This window comes from Grus americana, chromosome 1 (genome assembly GCF_028858705.1).
Source record: "Grus americana isolate bGruAme1 chromosome 1, bGruAme1.mat, whole genome shotgun sequence".
NCBI lineage: Eukaryota > Metazoa > Chordata > Aves > Gruiformes > Gruidae > Grus > Grus americana.
Genome location: NC_072852.1, coordinates 106,016,949 through 106,029,375, shown reverse-complemented (window position 1 = coordinate 106,029,375; position 12,427 = coordinate 106,016,949). Strand labels below are relative to the sequence as shown.

The 12,427-nt window shown below is 35.5% G+C and overlaps 1 protein-coding gene across 8 annotated transcripts in view; it reads right to left on the bottom strand.

The window, feature by feature from the left end:
- Positions 1–736: 736 nt before the first annotated feature.
- Positions 737–12,427, bottom strand: part of GBE1 (1,4-alpha-glucan branching enzyme 1) — a 173,573-nt gene continuing 161,882 nt past the window's right edge. For 7 of the 8 annotated variants that reach the window (XM_054806013.1, XM_054805983.1, XM_054806030.1 and 4 more), the window contains 3 exons: positions 10,685–10,804; positions 8,926–8,988; positions 737–963 (listed from right to left, as the gene is read on the bottom strand). In XM_054806013.1, coding sequence (XP_054661988.1) covers positions 907–963; positions 8,926–8,988; positions 10,685–10,804 — 240 coding nt within the window. In that variant the 3' untranslated portion in view covers positions 737–906. The remainder of the gene's footprint in view (positions 964–8,925; positions 8,989–10,684; positions 10,805–12,427) is intronic. The other variant, XM_054805996.1, reaches the window with a different exon arrangement.

Genomic DNA, 12,427 nt, shown 5'->3' with positions numbered 1-12,427 from the left:
AAAGGCAGCTTCTGGAAATAGTGAAATCAGTATTGCAAGGTCCTGACATTAATGAAATAAATGCAACGGGAAGAATTACATTTTAAGTACATCTTCCAGTGTGGTATTATTGCAGTAAGAACAAAACACTCTAACTGAACATTGTAATAATCTAAATAAAATAGTTGTGTCATTTTTTTCAGCTGTACTGAGATGCACAGACTGAGTGATTTGATTGGGAACAAATAAGCAACACACACAATAGCATCTGCAGGTCACCAGTCAATCAGCCTGCTCATTTTGTTGTTCAGTGGTTTTGTGCAATTTTAATGAAATAAAAAATGGCAAAAGAACAATACTCTCAGAGGACCTTCTCATCCATTTGTTTAAACATTTCTAATTGCAAGTTGGACTTCATTGAAGAAGAGGAGCCTCAAATTAGGTCCCACAAACCGTTAAGGCTGCCTTTTAGCCAAAAACTTCTGTTTTATTTAAGCAAACTACTTACTTTTAGTAAGAAGCATTAATATATAATGAACATTTGAATTCACTATCAAAAGAGAGGATTACAAGAAATTACAAGCTTTGGAGCAGGATCACTCTTGTTATTCCTGAAAAAATTCTGTAAACAACAATTTGAGAATACCTGCTGCTTTGCAATACCTTAAGTGTAATTTTGTACTACTAGAACTACAAACCCAACATTTTCCTTTCTGCCTCTTTCGCTAGAACCTCTTTTGAGGAAACTTTACAAGTCAAGAGCTCTGCAATTATATGTGAATATTAATCTTACATTTTAAACACCTAATATTACTATACTCAGTTTCAGAAAGCTTCCTTAGAGCAAGTTTTGTTATACTTAGTACTAGCACAGCGTATCAGCACTTCTTCTATGACTTGCTTCTTCAGTGATAGTTACAGAGAATTTCATTTTGGGATATCCATATTCTGAAGCACAATAGCCACTCTGCTTGGAATGTACACCTAGTAAAAATATGACAAGAACAAGAACAGCTGAAAAAAACATCAACTTCACAGGGTGCAATTTCTAAATAACAGTATGCAGAAAAAAAGTTAAATATTTTAACTGTTAAAAATACAACATTTGCACAATGTTATGGGTCATATTAATCACATTTAAAGACAGATTATCAACTGCTTAGTCCCCAGCGCTTGAATTACACAAGATAATAAAAAAGTTTAAAAGGTAGCTTCATTGCAATCTCTCCTCTTTTCTTGTTTCTTTAAAAAGCCTTACCTGGATATATTTTAAAGCAGCTACCAGTAGAGGGCCTCATATGACTTACAATGACCAGTTTCAAAAACCTGAGGACATCTAGGTCAATAGACCGTACAATGATAAATGACAAAGTTTCGCAACAGCGTTTGAACACTCTTCCACTGTAAATTGAAGTTGCCGCAAGGTCTATGATGTCATTTTGTACAGGTAAATACAGTGTATTCTTCTTACTCTTGGCATCTATGGAGTTGCAGTGTCTGAACAATAAAACTCACTCTCAAAACTAGACATATTCAAAATTATCCATTAAATTATTGCATTTTGCTTTACCCTTTTTTTCCCCTCCGATTACCATGAAAAAACCCAAACATATATAATCAAAAGACTTCTCACAGATCACAAAAGAACTTGTGGCAATATATTTTACATGACATTCCTTCCAAGCACAGTAGAGTCACAATCTGAAAACAAGACTGATATGTACTACCTACCAATTACCTTGATATATGGTACTCCATCAATTGTCAAGCGTATGAATGTGTTTGCTGAACAAGTCAATAAAAATGCAATTATAAAAGGTAACACAAGATTGAAGATTATCGGCTTCATTCTGACAATATCCTCTTTTGGACTATCCTCCATCCCTGTGGAATGTCTAATATTCTGCAATTTCAACTACGTTATCTGTTAACTAGAGTCTGATGGCATGAAAGGCTTTCATAGTTTTCAAAATGGAATAAAATTCAATAATGGAATAAAGCAAAAAGCTTTAGGAAAAGGAGAAAAAGGAAAAGAACATCTGATCTTCATTGAACCAGACGGAGCTATGTCCAATGTTTCTTGAAAGGCAGTGAACATAATGATTTCCCCTAAGGTTTTGGTGATAAATAGCTTCTACAAATCTGTGCAGGAGAGGAAATACTTAATGAAGTCAACTAGCTCAGAATGTATAGATGAAGGAGTGATTTTAAAATTGCGCTTTGAGAAATTCAGTGCTGTGCATTTGTACGATGAAGTGAGAAGGGAGAAAAAACAAATACAAATAATCTTTCTAAGAAAGAATGTGTAAAAAGTTACTTCAGTTAAGGGAACAAAAATAAACATTAATACAGGATATAGCAGTTCTCAATTATATTCTGGTCAATAATATGTCAGATCCTAGGAGGAGTAAATTAGCCCAGTTTCTTTCAAGTGAATTTACATCAGCTGAGAATCTGAGAGCAGTGTGGAAGCATCCCACTTCCACCACTTCATTGCCAATCAGGATTTTAAAACAGCTTTTAAGTACATTTTCAGAACTTGTGCAATGACTGTATTTAGACTGATGAGAGATATGTTTTCTGTTTGCCATGAAGAGATGCAACTGCTAGCTTACTACTGTAGTCATGTGGTTTTTTTTCCTTACTGGGCAAATTAAACATGCATTTTAGTGTTTATTGTCTTGGTGGGCTTCTTGCTACATCATAGAAAAGCCAAATACAGCATTATGTCCTAATCTTATCAACGCATTTCATTGGACAGTGTAATCATCCCTAAGGCTTAAATAAAACTGCAAGAGGCAACGATTAGGGCATGAACAATTAATAAATAGTAATTGTTGATTAAATATATTAATAATTATTAAATATGATTAATTATACATTCCACTGCTGTACAATTTTTTTAAAAAGGTAAAAATACTACAGAAATATCAGGTAATTCTTGCTACAAATGTATCAGGATTATTCCTTCCTCCCCCAACCAACAGTATTTCTGGAAACACTATAGTATATATGCTCTGGCTTTATTACTTGTTTAAACAGAGAGAACACAGAACACTGAAACAGCAATGCTTCTATTGTATTACTCAGTTCTGTCTTCCTTAAATATTGAAAAAAAAGGGGGCAACCACAGTTCTTTTTGCATTTCCTAGGTAAAGTACCATGGATTTTTTTTTCCTCTCCTTTTTCTAAGTTACTTAGGTCCAAATTATGATAAAAAATTTTGAAGAGAATTCCAACACACTGAAATGCATTAATGAAGACATCTGTTCTGAGAGATTATGATATGTGTCTGTGACAAACTCCATTCCATTCAGCTTAGTATCCAGCACAACCCTCATCCTTTTCAGTTGGGCTGCTACTCAGCAAGTTGGTTTCTAATTTTTACTGATGCATGGGATTCCTCTGCAGAATTTTTCTTCATTAATTTTTATGAAGTTTCTGTTGGCTAAACCCTCAAATCTATCGCGATGTGTCTGGATTGGACCTCTAAAATTCAAATTATCAACCGCTCACCCTAATTCAGTGTCATCTACCAGTCTGCTGAAGGTGCGCTGTCTCATCATGCCAGTGAACTGTTGAAGACTGCAAAACAGTTATCGGCCCCAGAGCAATTCCTAGGACATTCTCCTTGATACCACTCAACAGCTGGACACTGAGCCTCTGATTACTAAAACTGCAGCAGTCCAGCCAGTTTTTAACCCACCTAACAATCTTCTTATTCAGCCTGTATTTCCTCAGCTCCTAGGTAAGAATGCTCTAGGAGACAGCTGAAAGTCTTCCTGCATTGACTGCAGCAACCTCATGCACACAGCTAGAGTCATTTCATCACAGAAAGCAACTAAGCAACACGTTTTGCCTTTGCTAAATCTGGGTTAGCTGATAGAACCATCTCATATACCCCACTTGTTTGGATACAGATTCCAAGAGGAGGTGGTCCTTGATTTCTCAAGGGACTGAGGGGAGAACATGCCTGGCCTACAGATCCCTCAGCCTTCCTTTTCGCTTTTACTCCAGCCTTTGCTCAGTTGTGAGAAATTTCCCCTGACCACTAAGATTTTTCACAGATCATAGTCAGCAGCCTTGTAATCACATCACTGAAATCTTTCCAAACCTCTGGGTGTATCCCATTTATATATAGTGTCTTTAAGATGTCCCTAACCTATTGCTCTGCTACTGCTACTTTCTTTTCAATAGTGTAATGGCAGACAAAAGAGTCTGAGAGCAGACTGTGCCCTTGGAGTCTGAGGTAAAAAAAGGCATTGAATACTCCTGTACTGTCCGTAGTACCCATCACAGGTTTGACTCCTCCCGTTGTCAAGGGACTTGCATTTTTTTCTTAAGCTGCTTTTCCTGTTAGTATATTTGTAGAATCATCTTCTCGCCACTCTTCATCATTTCTAGCTAGTCTTTATATATGTAGTACATGGCCTGAGATACATATCTATCTACGGACAGGTAAATATAGTAGAAGTATATAGAGGTGTCCTGATTAAAACCATCCTAGGAAACTTGGGTATTCATCAGTAAAAGACATTATCAGAGATATGTCATATTTTATGTTTTTCTGTACCCTAGAAGGAAGGTCTCAGAAGTTTATTCTTGTCTTCCCTTTCATATACTGTTGCTGAATTACATACTTCCAATTACCAGCTTCAATTCTATTGATCTCTGCTCTTCTAGCCTGCTTCTTTCTGATCACAAGTTTTATTCCATTCAGGTCTCCTTCAGCATTTCATGAGGCAGACAAGGACAGAAGTGAAAATCCAAAGTATAGAATACTAAAGAGAATGCATTCATAGCTACCCAATGTGTTGAGTATCATTCAATGAAATCATCCTCTGAATCTCTCTTCTGTTTCAAGCCTTCTGTGTTCATCTTAAATGCCTTTCCCAGCTCTTTCCTCCTCACAAGGCTCATCCACGTTGGAAAGGACCTCGGGAGGTCCAAACTCCCTGCTGAAAACAGGGTCAGCTATGAGGTCAGATCAGGTTGCTCAGGTTACCAATGAACTGGCCCTCTGCTTTCTACACCAACTGCTTACTTATTACCTCAGGTCCTCTAAGGTGTCACACAAACTCCACTGTTTTAGGAAACCATGAAGACATCTAAAACCATACATAGGAAGGCTCATGAGGCCTTTTCCGATGGGAGAGTGGAATATGGAAAAGGGAGAACATCAGATCTGTTTGGCACAGAGTTAGGATGACTCAGCTGTAAATATAAGTTTTTGACAAAGTTAACATTCAAATGTTTAGTGATCAAACAATTATTGAGAGTCTTTTTATTCTCAATGGAGTGTTCAGGAGGAATGAAGTAGAATAATTGCTGTTGACTTCACAGGCAGATGTGCTGACAGAGAGGATGATGGAGGATAGGAATGTTGTTTATAAGTCAAATACATACAAAATTGTTTTTTGTTATCACTTCTGACCTTTTTTACACTGCATGCCCATTTAAACTATGAGGCAGTTACACTGTCTGATACTAGGTGAATCCCACACAGATCAAGGCTTCTGGCACTAAAATAGTATAGCCATTCTAATACAGAGACAAAACCCCATTTATTTCAATCAACCTGTTTTCCACCAACATACATGGTGTTCTATCAAGATCATAATCCAATCATGTAAGCTATCTCACAAACAGGAAAAAACAACTGGTATGACTACCACTACTGCCAGGAACATAACATGCTTTTCAGCCATACAAATGCTTACTCCTTATACTTTTTTTCCTGTAAATATCCAGATAATTTCAAGAAATTATGAAGAAATTTCAAGAAATTATAGATTAGAAAAAGCTAAGAAGAATACAGGAATACCAAAGACAGGAAGCACTTTTGAACAACAGCCGCTATAAGCAAAAATCTCACCTTACATATTTTAGGAGAGGACTACAATCAACAGTAATCTCCAAATGTATCTAAAAACCTACAAGCAAGAAGTTCTGCAAATCACAACTGCTACTTTCAGATCTGTCAGACTAGATTCAGTACCAGGTGGCAAGCACAACTGAAATTGGCTGGAACTGCAATGAACTACTCTTCATCCCACTTTCAGGGTTGGAAAACACCAAGCCCTAAAAATCATTTCAAGGTCATTTTGCAACAGATGGGAGAATTACTGGAACTCAGAGCTAGATCAGGCACTGCAGAAAAATATTTGATAGTGCATATTGCAGCTGGTAGATGCAGAAGGCAATGTCACAAGAGTCTGTGCCAACGTTATCCCAAATTTTTAATTAAAATGAGGGATTTGGACAATCTCATGTCTCTGCGTCGCCTCTAATTGTCAGACACTGACACTATTCTGAGAATATAATTAGCCATCAATGAATAAAATACATGATAGCTTTTGCTTTCTGACTATAATTTGTTATACAAAACCTCAGACATTTCGGTTTTCATTTTGCTAGATATTGCATATGACAAAGAAGGTATGCTTAAAATAATGTGAAGTTCTGCCTTCCAATTCATTTTTCAATTTACAGCTGTACAGCATGAATATGCAGAAAATCATTTCTCAGACTGTCTTGCAAAAGAACTCCATATACTGCACAGGCTGTACCTCAAAATTTCTCCTCTATTACCTTCTGCATTCTTTCTTCAAGTGAAGAAAGAGTACTTTAAAAAGATGACAAACACCCCCGGCCAACACAAACAAGCAGACTAAAAAATAAGATAGGATAAAAGAAAATGACTAACAGAATAACTTTGGAATCATTGCACTTGCTTGTGGTTTTAAGAAGTCAAACAGTCAATGAATATAAGCAAATGAGTTTATAATTCTTAATCATTAAGAGGTAAAAATAACAAAAGACCTTGCTGGTATCAGTGTCTTACCAATCCCCCTAGTTAAAACAATTTTCTAACTACAAAAATTCTTTCATATAATCTGTCTATCTGTGCATGTCAGGGGAGAAAACAGTTAAAGACTACATCAGTCCCTTAAAATTCAATACATAAATCCTTATCATGAAAGTTATTCAAATGAGTATTTTCAAAGCTAAGGTCACTAAAAGCTTTTAGATCATTTTAGTCTATGTGAGGATTTTAATTTGTCAATAGACTCAAGGAAGCAGGAAGTTGCACTTTGACATTGAATAGTATACATTAAGGTCAAGGTTAAAAACCCAACCCAGCAATAAGGATATTCTTAAAATAAACTATATAATTTCAGTCTCATTTAGTGTGAAAAGATTATATATCAGTGGGTGTCAAAAATAGAGAAACATAGAGAAAAATAGAAAAAACCCAGTACTGGCGACAGGGGGAAAGGAAAACTTTGACATCTAATTTTTAACTAATTGGGAACTACAGAAAAACTAAATCCATAGAAGCTGAAATACGTTAAACTATTATATTTATCAATCAACTGCATACTACTTTGCCAATGACACAACATACTCTGCAATATTCCATGTAGCCTGCTTATTACTCAGTTCTGTTGGTGCACGAAGCATCAAAGTATAAGCCCCCCTGTTTTCATATAAATCCTAGCTTTTGGTGTGGTACAAAAATATTAAAGTTACTAGGACACACAGTGATATCCAGTTCCATTTTACAGTAAAATTCAGTCAGGTCGGATGCCTTAGAACAGGCTGACAAAACATTTTGAATGATGAGTGTTATTGAAATGGTTCTTCCCCCCTCCTCCAAATCTAAGCTTCACATCCAACTACAACCACCAAGTAAGGTATCAACAAATGACTTCACACATAAAGGGGCACTAGGATCTGACAGAGTTGAAATGCATGTGCAGCACTTAATTTACATCTTGCAAAGAGATGGTAAGACATAAGCAAAACTAAAAGTTTATAGAAGCATTGAAAAAGCACAAAACTTGTTTTATAAAACATACCTCAGAGAAGACTATTAAGAGAATACCACAGTGGAGATATAAACAGAAATAAAACTGGGGTAAAAGGAGTCTATTTTCACAATGACAAAATGGTTAACAGCTTGTTATTAGAAAGTTTGATTACATGGAAAGTTATTTACATTTCATGTATTTGTTAACAATCCAGAACAGAGCAAGCAGTGAAATGGAAAAATTAGATTATAATAATGATTTAAATCAGTCATATTACAAAGGACATTTTTTGTGCATTTTTCTATGGAGCTTTCAAGGTGTGCCTGATGATTTTGAAGTCTGGCCCTCTACAGCATTACTAAACAAACCTGAATCATCATCTGTTCATCAACAAAATTTTACAGTGAAATGCCTAGCAGTGCTTACAAAGCTTCCTCTTCATCCAGGGTTCTTTGCTCCAGGAATTTCATATCTCCCTTCTCATTTTGCAATGTCACTTTGAATTTATCTTTTATTAGGTGATGTTTCTAGAATGAATCATGTCATATCTAATCTTCTATTTTTGTAACACATTTGTGCACTATTTAAGCTTGACTTGAGCAGCAGAATTATCACATGATTTCATTTTGTCATAGCCCTCTGGGCATGTTTTGCTGACAATGTTTACTTACACACCTTAAGGGAGGTGCATCTGTCATTAAAAAATATTTCTTTGAAGTTTGTGGTGGAGGAGGAACTAAAATTTTTGAAACAAGAAACTGAAGTCTCATGCATTATAGAAAGAGAATAAGGTAATTGTTAAACAGCAGGAAAAAAACCTTTATGAGTTTATTGGAGTGGCATCATATGTTTTCTTGAAAAGAAATTTGAGGGGAAGACTTCTGCTTGGATTTTAGAAACTGCAACTAAGACTAAAGCAACTCCCAAGGTTGACTGATTACTCAAGAACTGGGATGTAGATTGCTATTTAAAGTAAAACATCTACGTTTTATTGTAAAATAGCAGCTGGAGGTATTTAGTGTAACTTCTGTTCTTTCTCACTCGGAGTTCTATCTTGCTGAATTTAGTCAGGTTTTCCGGACTTTTTTTTCCCCAATTACTTCTACTTGGTGTCCTTTTACTAGCATTTTACCTCTATGTGGTGCTTGTGGCATCTTCTAGGGTGTTGGCTGAAGGTGGTCTGTGAATTGGATTGCTGAAGGACATAAAAGAAAGTTAACATGACCTATGCTGCTGGGTTTCTTTCTGACCCAGAAGTGCCATTGCCATGCCACAGTTTACGCCGCAAAAGTGCATTTGCTGCTTTGCTTGTCACATGCATTATCTTCCGCATGCTCCTAGCATCTTCGCATTTTGTTGCTTTTTTTTCCTGTCTTGAATGACTTGCACTCACCATCTAAGAGTCTAAATGTGAAATATACATTCCAAATTACAGTTAATTGGCTTGCAAAAGTTAAGTTAGTTGTAGATAATTAAGATGCTCTCCAATCACCAAAGCAAGGTATTTGAATTGGACACATGAAGCAAGAATTCTGGAAGCATTAATTTGCTACATAACCTTCAGGAATGAAATCTCAGAGCCTTAGTTTCTTTGTCTGCAAATGAGCATAGATACTTACCCACACTATGAAGGCATTGTTATATACAGATACTTAAAAAAATATGTTCCCAAGATCCTTTACATCAAGCACGATAAAAGCACAAGAGTTCTTTCATGTAATGAAACTATTGTAAACCAAGCAAATGAGAGAAATGCCAATACGCTGAATACAATGAAATAGGGTGAGAGAGGGAGAAAGAGATCTTCAAAGTGACAGTAATTCTCAGGAGTTTAGATCTCGAGAGATGTTAAGATGTGACACTAGAAATTGATGTCTCCATTCTGTCACAAAAGAGGAGCGTCCCACACAAATCAGTGCTGATACTCCATTTTTTAGCCTGTTAATAGTATAAGTGTAGCTTATTTACAGGCATTTATGTGTATAGATATACTTATGCAGAGAGATACACACCCCTTCACCCATGTATGTGTTTTAGACATGAAAATCTAGTCAGCAATATAAGCGTTCTCAGAACTTTTTCAGTGAACTCTACCTTAATTCATGGCCTTTTTGAATTTACGTGCACATATACATGTGTGAATACATATATAAAGAATGGGAAAAATGACATTTTAAAATTATTAATTGTGGTACGTGATTACGATTTTAAGAGTAATGAAGAAAGGTAGGGGTTTTATTAGTCACCATCTCAGCTAACAGAAATTGTATGCAAGGATATGTATCCCACTTCATCTGAAGTGATTTGTGGGAAAGTATTCATTATTTGTATCACTTTAGGATTGGAAATTCCTGAAATTCTTGATGTTTCATTTTGCAAAGTTTTTCTGTAAACTGAGGAGGAGAAAGCCAGTGGGCAAATGCATGATTTGCTCTAATTCATGTTTGCCGAGTTAAGCAAATGATTTTAAGAAAGCAAGGCAAGATTCAGTTTCCACAGAGCTTTAAATCACAAAGCAAGCATGAAGATGGAGTTTCTCAGACATGAAAATAAAGCAAATAATGATATTCAAAATGACAATTCAAAAGCACATTAGAAGGTTTTCATGCATGTTGGCAAGGAATGTTGTGTGCCAGACACTGCAAGACTGCATGCAAACTTAAATGTAATGTCAAAAGAGAAAAATCAGTTAGTATTATATGTCATAATTATATATGTCATAATCAAATCACAACATTATTACCTCTGTTATCTCATATACGGGCTAATTTCAGAAAATAAATTTAAAAAAACCCATCACCCCCCAAAATACTCCTAGACTCTATATTTGTCCAAAGAATTATAAAAATTATTCAGATCAAAGTAGAATGAAAAAAAATAATCTTGCTTACCATAAGTGAATTAGGTCGATAATTGTGAGGATATTCTTCAGAGAAGTGCTCTGTACTGTGGTCCAGCCTTTGATGCCCTCCATATTCCGCAGCATCAGAATCCAGAAGGATTTTATACTTAAAAATTACTATTAAGGAACTATGCCAAATTACTGTTAAATGGGAAATAAATCAAACCAAAAAACCCCTAGAAGAATTGCTGCAACATAATTCATGCTAATATACTCAATATAAAGCAAAATAATAATTAAACTAAAATCTAAGAAAACTTAAGAGTGGAAAAATATACAGAACATGTAAAAGCTGTCTTGAAAATTTCATCTTAGCATTATGACTCCTAGTAAAGAAAGTACCTTCCAGTCTCTTCTGGAATCTTCCATGAATGCTAAGTTTCTAGTATTACAGTAGATATGCATAGCACTATGATGAACTAGACTAGAAATGTACCACTAAAAGTGAGTGGATTTAAGAAGTTACATAATCGTGACCATCAAAATCAATCAGTGTTTAGCAATATTTTAGTCTGTGTAAGGAGAAAAGCATGATTTTACAGAAGAAAACCCCACAACTCCTTTGAGAGTTTTTCAGAAAAGAGTTTGAATTATTATAGCACAGAGGAACAAAAGAAAACTTATATTTAATAGAAAACCTTTAAAGAGACAAACATTGTGACTGCAGTTGTTAAAATGGGGTGAGTTACTAACAAAGTGTAATGAGTTGGAATACCTGTACAAATACTTAAAGAGATTCAAACAGATTTAGCAAAAAATAAGAGATAAAATAACGTTTAAAGAAGTAAATCTGAAAACGTAAGGAAATAAATGGGGAAATAAAGAGCTAACACATTCAAAAGTCAAATTCTTATTTGGGACAACAACAAATAGCATGTTTTAATTTTATGATTACTTCAGTACCTTTGAATTTCTTGTCTGGACATAATTAAAACATCCTTTTCCCTCCTGGAGTTACAACAGATAGCCTCAATCTCCACTCCCCATCCCCCAAAACACAGAGAGGGAAATAACAGGGCTCTATAATCCACAATCTGCTTCCTTAATTTTAAAGGAAGGAAGAATGGAAGAATCTTATTTTGCTAGAGCTTGTATTTAATATGATTAGGGAAGAGTGAAGCAACACTCTTTCAACTCAGTGGTTCCTACACTGCTCTTGGGCTTCTGTGTTTGCCCAATCTTTTGAAAACAGGCCTGCTCAAATATCCAAGGATTTTCACGTTAACAGAATTGGTTTTATTTAAGTCTTTTGACACTACTCTCTACCAGATGAGATAGATATTTCCCAACTGCCAGTCTTACTGATTTAAATCTCTAGCAACAAGAAAGACCGAAGCATGACAAGACAAAAAGTAGCCTGAACTAACAGTAACTGCAAATTTACTCTGGGATATTTCAGTTTAGAAGATTGCACAGGTTTTGCTGGCAGAAGGCAAAGGAGAAGAAAAGTAGATGCACATGAGGAAAAAAAGCAAAGCTGTCCATTAGCTACCAAATCACTGATGTTAAGTAATCCCTTCCCCACAAGTATTTGCAGCAAAATGAGAAAAAGGTCCAGAACTGACAAGTTAGTTGTTGATTTCTAGAGGGCAGGTGCCCAAAGGGAGAAACAGCAGATTACCACATTCTCTGGCCAAATCTTTGTGTTAGTTACCTTCTTTTTTGTGTTTTGTTTTGGTTTTGGTTTTTTTTTTTTTTTAAGTTAGGAAAATTATATTTTGCCATCTTTAGT